Source organism: Pezoporus wallicus, unplaced genomic scaffold, assembly GCF_028554395.1.
Source record: "Pezoporus wallicus isolate ANWC-B61680 ecotype Strahan unplaced genomic scaffold, APGP_CSIRO_Pwel_v1 contig_2871, whole genome shotgun sequence".
NCBI lineage: Eukaryota > Metazoa > Chordata > Aves > Psittaciformes > Psittacidae > Pezoporus > Pezoporus wallicus.
The window spans coordinates 5211250-5224335 of NW_026640775.1; the positions used below are offsets into that span (position 1 = coordinate 5211250).

The 13086-nt window shown below is 40.0% G+C and overlaps 1 protein-coding gene across 9 annotated transcripts in view; it reads right to left on the reverse strand.

Moving 5' to 3' along the window:
• Positions 1–13086, reverse strand: part of TBXAS1 (thromboxane A synthase 1) — a 239217-nt gene that overhangs the window by 117013 nt on the left and 109118 nt on the right. For 8 of the 9 annotated variants that reach the window (XM_057420685.1, XM_057420693.1, XM_057420690.1 and 5 more), the window contains one exon: positions 7710–7806. In XM_057420685.1, coding sequence (XP_057276668.1) covers positions 7710–7806 — 97 coding nt within the window. Of the gene's footprint in view, positions 1–7709; positions 7807–7880; positions 7947–13086 lie in introns of those variants that run through there. The other variant, XM_057420691.1, reaches the window with a different exon arrangement.

Consider the following 13086-nt stretch of genomic DNA (forward strand, 5'->3'; position numbering starts at 1 on the left):
CTGTTGTGATTGATATCTTCCTGAACTTTTAGAAGTCTTTACAAGATACTTAAAGAATAGTATGTGTGAGAAGAAACCATGTTCACTCTCTTTACCATGGGAGGCACAGAAAAACAAAGACTCCTGTTCAAGGGATCATCCTCATTCTGCACAGACTTTTAATAAGCATACCTAACTAAATACACACTAATGGCCCACTGAATTAAACGAGGCATAAGAATGTGCATAGAAATAAGTAAATGCTAATATCTTTTTATTATTATTAGAAGTCAGCAGAGGCACATGCCAAACGTTCAAGGTAAACACAACCTTCCCACTTTGCTGGACAGAGATATCACTTTGTTTCCTGTTCTGAATTAGAACTAAAAAATTACAAACTTGAGAGAAGATAATCCTCAAAATACAGTCAACTGAATCTGTTAATATTAACTTAATATTTAGCTAATTAACTTAATATTTAACTAACTACTTAAAGTACTTCAAAATAGAAAGGTACTTAAAAGACAAAAAAAACCAAACAACACCGCCAAACCAATCCAAACAAAAAGAGCTTTTCAATAGAATATATTCCTTGCCATTTCTTTTAAAAGCAAACAAAAAAAAAAAACACTCCCACCACAACGATTTGAATTAACAAATAAACCAAACCCCAAACCCCTTCCCATCAGTTCTGAAGCACTTACATTCACTAATGATAATGTTCAGCTGGAAATTCCCAACACACTCTTTATATTTGTTAAGGTGACAAAGCACTTCCTAAATGATTTGCCCCTGTGAACACAGGAATTCTGTAGCAAAGCCAAAAACTGAAATCAGAGCTCCAAAAGCCCAACCTAGAGCCCTAATCACAAAACCAGACTTCATCTCACTGGGATTCAGAGGATCAGGTGGTTCCCAGAACATAGTGTACTAATATGTCAAGTCTTTCTTTAAGGCTAACCGGAGCCAAAGTCTGATTAATTTTACAGTCAATAGCAGTGATCATCTGACAACATTAGTTTTGTGCTATTAGCTGCAGCATATGGGGAATAAGGGGCAATTTCTTGTGCATACATAAAAAGACATACACAGTCTGAAAGAAATGATCCTCTCAATATTTATTATTTTAATTTTAAAGTGTCTATTGCAAGCATATGCACAGCTACTTTAAAACATTTAAACAAAACTGGATTTAATTGCTTAGAAAAATTAACCAGCAAGCTCTGAAAGCAAAAAGAGGAAAGAAAAAAAATTATCCAGAATTCAAAGCCATTTTACCAGGTAAAGAAGTCCGCAAAACAGTTATATATATAGTGGCCAGGCTAGCAAGGTATCTTAGCATGTCTAGAAGACAGCCATGGAATAAAAGCTGGGGGAAGAAAGCAGAGAGATCATTATGGATTTTGAGCGTAGGAGCTCCTGCTCCAGCATAGCCCAGTGAGAACCATCAGGTCAGAACAAGGACTGCTCTTGCTCTGCTCCCTGGCAGGACTGGCATTGTAAAATCACTCAGGCATTTGGGCTCATTGCTTATACAATAGCACTTACAAATATGCAGTTAAACAATTTAATATTAAACAGTTAAGTGCTGTACAGCCAAATGCATTCCCTGCTAGCATAATTCCCTTTCTATAGTGTTGCTGTAGTACCAGCCAAGATTTCAAACCCACTATGATCTAGCAGCTGTAGAAATCCGGTAGGCAAAAAAGTAAACCTTAACAAATTCACTGCTTGGACACCTTTTCACATATCCTTGTAAGGCACAGAATGATCTTTGGAAGCACTGAATATTCTCAGCTCAATGAGACTAAGCCTTATTGTACATGTGGCAGGATCGACACTTGTTTGAATTTGTCCTACAAAGTCAGGGAGGAAGGGAGGAGAGAACATCACAGCTCTGTATCAAAAAGAACTGGATGTTCAAGGCACAGCCTGCCATCAGGAGTGATGGTTTTGCTGCATCAGGAACTGAAATGTCACCACAGCACATACAAAGAGGCACATTTTGTGCCTTTTACTACTACGTTTCCGTACGATATGGCACAATTGACATCTGCAAGGCTCCAGTGAGGATTGAGAGATTCAGAATCTCCTCAAACCACAAAGAGACCTCAAATCAGTATGAGTGCACCTGCATGCATCCATAAATATACACAAATATGCATATATGCACACACGTGGGTTAACAACTAATCCTGGGACATGTTGGCTCCAGAAGCATTATGTTGGTCACCTTCTGTATCCTGTGTTAACCCAGCAAAGAACAAGATAAAAGCAGATGAAGGAACAGACAAATGAAAAAAATATATCCAAGAAGACAGGCAAAGAACAAAAAGCACATTCCCTCCCTCTGCTGCCACAAAAAAACAGCTTGGTTTTTCTAAATAAATATCACAATCCAATTATTAGCGCACATTGGAACATCACTTTTGTACTAAACCATCCCACTGAACAGTCATTTTGAAGGGTGAAAAAATGAAGATCACATGATATATACTTCACTATGTTTTCTTATTTGTTGGAATAATTTTCCAAATACTGATTTACCCACTGTCATACTGCATGTCACTAGTGCTGCAAACCACACTCCCATGCGAAGGTAATCCTCCAACAAAGCATACTCATCATCTGTTTACAAACTGAGTTCATCACACTTTACTACAACAATTGGGAAGTAAACTCAGAAATTTACAAGTAAGGATGATGATGATGGCATTGACACAACCGGAAATAATCCTAGGATGTTTAATTTGAAGAAAAGAAACATTTCTAAAGCAAACAACCAAGGATACAGGGTCAAGATACCATGTATATAAGTCTTTCGGCAACAGTACACAGCTTTTCATTCCTTAACTGTTTGTTACATTACACGTCTTCAAACAAATATGTTAGTGGGTTTATTCTTCAAAACAAAAAAATGTATTTTTGAGAGGGGGACTGAAGAAACAGCCCAGCCTATAAACTGGTTCAGACTGTGTATACACAACTGAATTACAACTGTTTACTGAAAGACAGCACATCAGTAGGGCTGCTGCTTATAGGCAATGCCTGTACTCTAATACTCAAGTTGGAAAACATCAAGACAGACCTTGCTCAAGACACACAGCAGCCATTTACTTGCAAAGGCCTTGAGCACATACACATGTATATCAGTTGCTGAGGCGCCACAGTGAGCTGTTTAAAGCCCATTTGCATCTCAGTCCCACTCTGGAGATACATAATTGCTATCAGTTGGTATAGGGTCATCTGAAGTTAGTGGAAGTATGTTGATTTATGCTGGCTGAGGGCCTGATCCAAAATTCACAGAATTACAGGATGGTTGGAAGGGACCTCTGGAGGGCATCTTGTATTGAATATTTAAAGGCCTTTTGATAGAGCAATATACAGACGCTTTTCTTGCTGGTATCGTGTCCCCTAGCAAGAGACCAAAAAGAACAGCTGATGTGGGGATGTGTCAGCCATCCTGGACCAGAGCTGAACAAGATGCAGAAAATATGTTCCTTCCTATTTGGTGGTTGTATTTTATTTATTTACGCCACATGTTGGCCTGAAGCTGTACAAATTTATCAAAATAAAGCAAACAGCTTAGTGTAACAGGCAAATTCTACATGTGAAAAGAGTAATATCCCACATGGATGAACCAGGAGAGGAGGAAGAGGAAGGATAGACAAGCAAAAAGAAAACAGGCTTGGTCAACTCACTTTTCCTTCAGGAGGGATAACAAGGAGTTTGTACTGACATTATATCAATTTCCATGCTAGGTTTTTGTTCTTACTTTTACCACTTCATTATTATTTGTGGTTAATCCATTGTTATTTTTTCCACCGCAGCAAAGCTCCTGATGAGAAAACAGTGACTGTTTCCTTACAGCTGCTGGAACTGGAGTAGATTTTTCATTTTAAAACTGTCACCCTCCTCCAGCTGGTTGGCTTGCAGGTTTAAAAATTTGGTCTGGACCAACTACTAGTTTCCACTTGTGATAGCCACATGAACCCTGGCAGAGCACTGACTCCAGCAGCCTGGCAAACCTTTACTAGCCAGTACCCACCTTTGCCACAGGGATCAGTGATTCCCATTTTTAGCAAGTACTGTGGCCTACAACTTCTGAATCATTTAAATTACATACCAGGTAACGTCTCTTTTCACATTGCTTCCTCATAAAATTCTGCTCCTACATTTTTAAAAGTACACTAATGATTCTCAACTACTAATTCAAAACAAATTTTCAACACAGAAATTAAAAACAATCTGAAACAGATTTTATATCATTATTCTGCCTGGCAGAATACAACAAGCATCATAAACCTATCTCATAACACAGAAATGCAGCTAAAAATGGTCTTAGTGCTTTTAAAAGAAAAGTTCCATTCAAGAGATGACTTACATAGTTGTGAGAAAAAGGTACAATTTACTGCAGCACAGCCCTGCCTAGAATGCTGGCTGAGGTTTCCATGGTTAAACTAAATTAAAATTAATTCCATATTTTTTTTGGCAGAAGGTCTAAAGCTAATTTTCATTTTTCTTCTTCTACTATAATTAAAAACATAAGGAAAAGGCTTTGTATGCCTCAAGTATGAAGGTACATTACAGCAGAAATTTTTGTTTTCTAATGGCTACAATGCTCACATTAATCAAGTCAAAATTAAGTGGGAAAGTAGAATATCATTATTGCTTTCCTGTGATTATGCAGTTAACAATAAATATACCCCATGCCTACAGGAGAAGAGCACCCTGCATGCTGGACTTTGTTACTTGTTCTAAAAATAAGTGAACCTTAATGCAGATTTGATCTGCAGTCACCACATACTTCTGTCACAAGAATTACTAATCAGTAACTCAGAAACAACAAAAAAGGGCAAAGGCACCTAAAAGGCTTTTTACAGCAATGTTCAAAAGATACAAATACTCAAGATGCAAGCTGTATAATACCAAAGGGAAGCATAACTGCATGGAATTTGGCTTCTGTTCACAGGGAAAATCTACTTTGTCTATATAATGAGCAGGTAGGTCCAATGTGAGAAGTGTACAAGTAGTCAAGGTCTCTCTGGATGCAGAGACAGTACATAAGGATCCAAGAGAGTCCTCTCAGCAGATTAAAACTACCCCGATTCCATAAAGGTCTTCTGATGACTTCCCAGCAAGCAGCCTGCAAGTGCACAATCTCAGATTAAGGTTATTCTTATGAACACTCAAAGGCAAGACTATCACATTATAGACAGCTTTAATAAAAGCCCAAATTTCACTGAATCATCATCTTACCCACTTCAGCCTAAGTACATCCACTGTTTGCAACCCTTCACAAGTTCAGTTTCCCATCATCTCTTACTCTAATATAGACATATTTCAAGATTAATTGAAAAGCAGCTAAATAAACATCGAATAGAAACTTTTTTAGCACTTAGCTTTGAGAATTAGTCCTGCGCATCCTGCAACTCAGTGATACTTTGTTAATGTATGATTCTACAACTGCTACAGAGTGTGGTGAATAATCACACTCTTTGTGGCATTCTGGGTTAAATAAATCACATCTCACCTATGGCGGATGAAGTACAAATCTTGATTTTGGAAATGCATTTGGGGAAGTGGGGATGGAAATAAAAGCACAGTGAATATTCCCAAGGCTACTCAAATTCAGTAGTCTCACCCCTTTCTCCCCTCCTTCTCACCCTTAAAGACTGACACTCATAAACTAAATTAAAAAAAAACAAACCAAACCAAGCAACAAAAACCAGGCTTTAGGCTGAAACAATAAGCATGTGATTGAGAATTAAAGAGGAGAGGCAGCTTCCAATGTCAATATTCAAGAGGGGAAAAAGATCCCTGGGTTAGATGTGGAAAGAGCCAAAACCAGAAGGCTGCTTACCTTCAGTAAGTGTAAGCAATGGCTGGAAGAGGGGGAACAAAGTGGAAAGCGAGAAATAACAATGCTCAAAGATTGCAGCTGTGTGAGAGGACCATAGAACAAGCAGATAAAAGCATGTAAGATGAAGCAAGTTCATTTGAATTAGACTCATGAGCATTCAGCAAGCCAGAAATAGCAACAGTGCACAGGGGGAAAAATCATTTTGTTAAAGACAGGGCTAGGAGTAAGATTTTTTCATCTGCCATGGGCTTTCTGGTTAGTGGCAGTGATGTCTCTCAGTCTGTGCCTCATCGATAGAGCAGGAGGCTGTGCAGAAAAGCCACAAATGGTTCAGGGAACAGTCAAGTAAAAAGGGAAAGATATGAACTTACACAGACAGCTATACTTAAACAGATCCCTGATGAAGAAAAAAGGAGAGAGACTAGCTATATTGACCTGACCCACCTGAATTTTAGAGAGGAACACAAATATTGCAGACCATGACAGATGGGGGTACAACCACAAGAAAGGGAGATAAACACTGACCAATAAAGATTTTGCAAACTAGGAAGGGTGGCAGTGCACAGACAGAAACACTCAAATGACAGATGTGACTAAAATTAAGAGAAGAAAAAATATCTGAATGTACCCTCAAAGGAATACTCTGTAATTTCAGGGAGGTGTTATTTGGGCATCAGCTACTGCTATGAACACTGGATACATCTACTCCTATCAAATACACAAGAGAAAAGCATGGGAAAAGTTCTAGACGGAAGGAAATAGGCCACCTTCGTGAGGGTGGAAGAAGGGAAGAGGTAGGAAATGCCTTCAAAAATGAAAATGAGGAAAAGACCCTTGCCACACACACAGCTTCAGTCTAAGAAGCTTGCACACTGGGATACTTCCATTCAGATATGAGCTACAGACAGAACACAGGGTGACTGGTACAAGTGGTTATTAAGCAAGATACAGGTAGTCACAAGATGAACCTCAGGTACCAAAAGAAGCAAAGCAAAGGAGAAAAGCAGTCTGCAAACAGACTGACTTGTTGCAGGGAGGATCAGAGGGGCAGGGGAGACAGACAGCTCATCAGAGATGAAATTTTCCCTGAGGGCACAAACAACCCTCCTGAATACACGCGAGTTTATTTGAGTGGACTTGAGCATACAAAGGGACCAGGAGGAAGCAGGGAATGGATGGCACTGAGGCAGCGTGTGGCCACAATGATAGTATTTCATTGTAAAATGCCAAGCAACTGCTGGAAATCTTCATGATCCCTCTGGCCATTACCCCTCATTATTTGTTCTAACCAGTGCCTGAAAAAGAGCTTTTTAATACATAAATGGCATACATATGAGTTCTTCCTAACTCCGGCTTCATTCTTTGCTATTTATTATTTTCTGAGCGATAAGCATGACAAAGCAACATACGGTAGCTGTGGAAGGCAAATCCCTGTCCAAAGCAGCCTGCTCCTGCCCTAGAAAGTCTCAAAGCACAGAAGAGACCATGGGTGGGTGAAAGCAAGTGATACTGCCCCCATGTTACAGACTGAGAATGGAGAAAGAGAGCTGGTAAGCGATTTTCCCAGGATTTCATAGGAGGTCAGTTGCAAAACTGGGTATTTAAACCCTCTCTTCAGCATCCATCTAGTGCTTTAGTCACAAGGGCAGTGCATCCCTTTTAAGGACATTCTCTTTCATCCTCAGAATATCCTGGTAGCAGGAGTCTTTGACTGAATATGCTGAGTTTATATAGCTTGAAGTCTTATTGAACCATGCTGTACTTTTCCATCTCTATTTCCAGCTCCCTTGCAGTCACTTTTGGTCTGAGCTCAAAATTAGCAGTACTACCAACTCCATCCACAAAGCCAACCTTTTTATCTACTTACAGTTCTGTTGGTGAAGTTACTGAAGTCTGTCACTAGGATTTGCTTGATCATCTCTGGTGTGGACACCACCACAAACATCTGGCGACCAATATAATACCTACAAAGAAAGAAAGCAGAGAGTCATTTTAGCAGATAATAACTGCCAGAGAACCATCTCCTTCCCTAAGATACCTCTTCTGGCTTGAAAATGCTTGCCATGAACAAGTATCACATTAAGTACATTCTCTTGGGTAAAGCAGTACCTTTTCCCATCTCTTCTCAACTATTAAATTAAGATGCATAGTCCTGGAATTTAAATGAAACAGCTTAAAACCTTTTACTGATTAATCAATACTCAGCCAACATTTAAAAGTAAAGGTTTACACACTCTATGTTCACTGTGAATTCTGTATAAAGTGATGTAGTATCACTAAGCCAAACTACAGGGAGGCAAAACATTAGAAACCAACAACCCGAACAATCACAACAGACCTACAGAACGGATTATCTTGCAGTTAGCCACATGAAATGTTTTTCCATGGCAAAGCCCTGGGACCTACCCCCACCCCACAAATCCTAAGGGTGCAGAGGGCCCCTGTCCAGCAGCATTCTCCCCAGCTCCCATGGGCACTCCAGGCTCAGCCTCTCTAGAGGAAGAGGAAGAAGTACCACCAGCAAGCAAAGGTTGCTACGGTCACCACCTTTGCCAATTGCTGGACCAGAAAGACTACACAGGTTGTGCTGCCTTTGCTCTTCCAGGACAGAGAAAGAGTAGGCTGAAGGCAGGCACAGGAGGAACAGGCATCTCAGAGCAGAACACAAAAGCAATACTACAGATGCTGCAATACTGTGGCAATATTGTTGGCTAACCATTTTAGTATGATCTAGCTTAATATCAATATATTGCTTATCACCTGTCTACATTGCAGCAACAGAACAGACAAGCAAACCCTGGGCTGAATTAAATTTAGCAACTGGAGGTTCCCATGGCAATGAAGCTGCAGCAGCACTGATTTCACTGAGGGCAAACAAGTCAGACAGATATCTCGATTCCAAAACAGTCCACCTTGACCCCTGTTCCACCAAAACTCACAACAAACAACAGAAAAGAACAAGAAAATAGTTCTCTTCAGGAAGAGATGTTCTTTTCTTTTCTGGTGGGTTTGCAAAGGGAACTTTTATTTCCCAAATTCAATCCATAGGCTTCACTTGTACCTTAGATACAGGTGGTCTATTAAAATAAACCTTCTTCACCTCTCCCAGTTTGGTAAGCCACAGCAAAGTAGCTGTCTGTTAATGGTTAAACTTCTCTTTAGATTCCTAATAGGTGCATAAGAAAGACTGCTTTGATCACAGTCTTTGGTAAAAGCAGATAATGCCCTAAGTGACCCTTCCGCATGCACTTTGTACAACTTCTCTGGCATTAGAGGTGAAGACCTGCACCACTCCAAACCTATTCGGCCACGGATACTGACCTCTCACACTCACACATTGCTTTTCTCTTCACTTCTCCAAGCTTACAGAGTTCCTGGTCTCATTTAGTAGTTAATGACTGATGGTCTTCCAACACACAGCTTTTCACAGGAACCAAATCTCTATTACCAGATTCCAAATCTGAATCAGAAGATACCCAGATATCTTAACTCTGACCACCAAAAGGCATTATGCAAAGCACATGTGTGTGTGAGACAGAGACAGACACTTCTAGTTTATTTCAGCCCTGGGAGGTTGCAGAGCTCCAGCTCCAGCCCACTGGAATAAGAGGGCAGTACTCACAGTTGGAGTCCTTATGTCACAGTGCACTCTGTGCGTGAAAGCACTCAGGACTAAAATTTGGGACAGGAGCATCTTTCACTCGAGCTGCTTTTATGGGAAAATGACTCACAAGCCAAGCTTATGTAAACAAACCTATTCATCATTCTCCAACTCAGACCAGTCACCCAAACTCCCAGTTCTGCTTCCACAACTAAGCTCCTTCTTTTTTATTGACTCTTCTCTAAGTTTCTATCTATAGATACCTCTTTTTCCATTCTTTATCCATTTATAAATAAGGGCAGAGAAAAAGAACAGGAAAAAAAATCCCCTTAAATTAATAAACTGAAAATACTGAAAAAAAATATTTGTTTTTTAAACAAAGTTCTGCCTGCTTTTAAAGAATGCCTGCTCTAAAGTAGACACAGACTATCATCTTTTATTGTATCCCAAACAGCAAAAGCTCTCTTCCTTGCTTTTTTCCGACTGTTCTACTTTCTGTATATAATCTTTCTAACCTTTTCTAGGACACAAAAAGAAGACTGTGTGTATGGACCTGCTTTGCAAGTCAAAATCCACAGGCTAGAAGCATGACTTCCATGATCTTGCCTTGAAGTTAACAGAACAGGACAAATAGAGCTAAGCATGAAACAAAACCATCTGAGCTATTTCATTTACCAAACAGGTCCAGAACCCGGAAAGCCACCAGGAAGATGTTCAACTGAGCTTTAATATATTTAAAATCCTTTGCAAAAATAAGGCCTCAGTCACAAACCAAGAAACTATTCCCAACTAGTTTTTGTGGTTTGTTATTTTTTTTCCCACTTGTTCTGAAATGGCAAGTAAAAGATAAAATCCTCCTGAACAATAATCTCTTCTTTCCAAGTAAATAACGTATTCACCCCTGCCATGTAACTTCATTTTGATTCTGTATTACTACATGAGGATATCACCAGTCTCACATGGGCTTAGATTTATTATTGAACAAAACCCGATATTCTTGTCAGATTTTAATAAATAAAAGTTTGAGAAAAACAAAAGCCTCCCAGCAAACACATTACAAATGGATTCATGAATAATTTAGGACAGTACTTTTTATTAACTTTCTCTAGGCTAATCTTTTCACAGGGCTTGTCCACACACAGAAGTCCTGCCTTTACCTAGAGTGATACAATACCATTACACTGCCCGACCCAAACCTTCATAATATTTTCACATAGGGCGTTCCAGGTATAATGCAAACACTTGGGACTATCTAGCTCATTGCTGCAGAAAAAAAAGAATGCATGAATAGTAGTATGGCATCCTCAGAGAGATACAACTCTGTCCACATGGGGAATCATTGGTAACACCGTCATACTGGTAAAAATACATTTCAGAAGTTGCAGAAAAAGCAGGCTACCCTCCAGTGGGTTTAACAAAGGACTTGCAGATCAAGGCATGGTTAAGTTATAGTATACTAAGCAAAGGAAGTTAATCTGCATCCAGAGTGTTTTAATAACTAAAGAGGATACAAATACCTGACGCACTCAACTGCACCAGTTTCGTTTCTAAAAGCAGACAAGCACTAGTCTTACGGCAATTGATGAAAAGGGCAGAGACTTGAGTTCAGGTTTCACTCAAGATGCTGCAGTTCTCCTTAGTCATTTCATAAACACGCCTTTTCTTCAATTTGCAAGAATAAACAGCAATCTAGCAATGATTTCTGCTGGTTTGGGCTTGCACCACCATTGCTTTCTGCAGATATACGGCACAGGTGTCCCAGTCCAACTCCTAGTGTCTGCTATGGTCACAGCCAAAGAAGTTACTATGAAGGTAACTTAACATGGAGATAAGTGATGCCTGTAAGTCCAACTATGAGCTGAGGTAGGAGCAGTGACACAAGCAGCACATTGGACTATCCAGTAGCTCCTGCAACACCCAAGAGCATCACCTCTGTTTCCAGTGTTTGCAAGGGACCCCTCAGGAATACAGATTTCTGTTCCTTAGGCAATGTAGATGATCAATCAGCTACTTTTAATTTGAAGGACCAATTTAGCATTATCCTTTCTGTGTCCCCAAGATCATTCTGGCTACACTGCAGTCATCTGCTGTCAACATGTCCTGAGCCATGGCTGTGCTCTCTGAGAATAGCTCACAGCAACACTGCCCTGTCACATAGGAAAAGATGGAGTGTGCGTGCAGTAAATCATGGCAAAGGGCCATATGCTTTTGTATAACACCTGTGTGAGAAACACCTGCAACCCTATCACCTTGTTTATAGTGCTGCTGTCAATTCACAGAAGACTTTGATCTCCCTATCTATTATCAGTCCCACGTATTACAAATACATCACATTATTCATAAAACACGTATATGCTGGTAGGCAATAAACGAGGCTTTGTTTTCTAGGCTGCAGTCTGGCAAAGTACACAAAGATCATCTGGAAAGCTAAATGACAATAGAAAATTTTATTATCTCTATCTTCCTCAGGGAAAAGCAACCAAAAAAAGGTGGGGGTGTGTGAAGGAGAGGTATGCAAAGGTGGAAACAGGGGAATAGGCTAATATTCTTCGGAGACGTTTCCTTAAAAAGAAGCTCCTCAATCACTCTACCTCCTTTGTTTAGAGATACCCATCTACTGCAGGCAGAGAAATGCAAAAACAAACAGCACACTGCTGGTTTAAAATAGGACTGAAGCCTGGTGTTACTTGCTTAGTTATTTCAGATATCAGCAAATTGATTTGTCATGAGCACTGTCCCCTTCCAGCTCTTGCAGGCAATTCAGACCCTGTATGTCTAAGCAATAGGAAATGAACACCAACCACAGTCTTTATGGAAAAGGTTACTTTGGGAGGAAGGGAAAGGGCAAGGGCACAAAAAAAAATTGTCTGGTACTGCAAGTCCCATTATTATTTGTGTTCTATTAGCAGCTAGAGACCTCCAAGGTCCCTGGGCTCTAGCTTGGCAGTAGCTTTACATAACTAGAAGGCTCATTCCAGGTCTGTGGAGCCTACAATTTAAATAACCTGGAGTGACAAACAGTGGGGAAAACAAACAGTGTTCTCAGTTTTCAGTTTTCCATCTGCTGGACAAGGGGACAGGAGGTATGGAGGAGCCATGAATTGACACCATATGAGAACATTGTTCCTCAGCTGCCACGTACACCTGGAAATCCCACACCAGCTTTCTTCAGGAAATCTGCTGGAAAGTCAGGAGCTCACTGCCATGCCACTTTTGCATTCCAAGTTGTGACTCTACCTGGCAGGGTGCCTTTCCTGGACTATTTTTATAAAGCACTGACAAGCTGAGTATCTCTGGATTGATTGACTGAGAACTGAGAAATGCACATCACCACTTAAAAAAACAACCCCCCTAAAACCCCACAATACCCTAAAAACAGGTGAGATTACTGGACATAAAAATGAAGCTCCAGTAGCACTGAGCATTATCAGGCACAGAGAAGTTTCCAAGCACAGCACTGACAACACACAGACACACTCCTCAGTCAGAGACTAATCCAAACCATTGTGTAAATTCATGAGAAAGAAGACATGGCCACAGTGCTTTCTATTTAAGAATAAATTGTCCCTCATTTCCTTTTTTCAATGAACTACACTTCTTTTCGCGTCATGAAAGCTTTAAAATAAGTACACAGAACTATTAA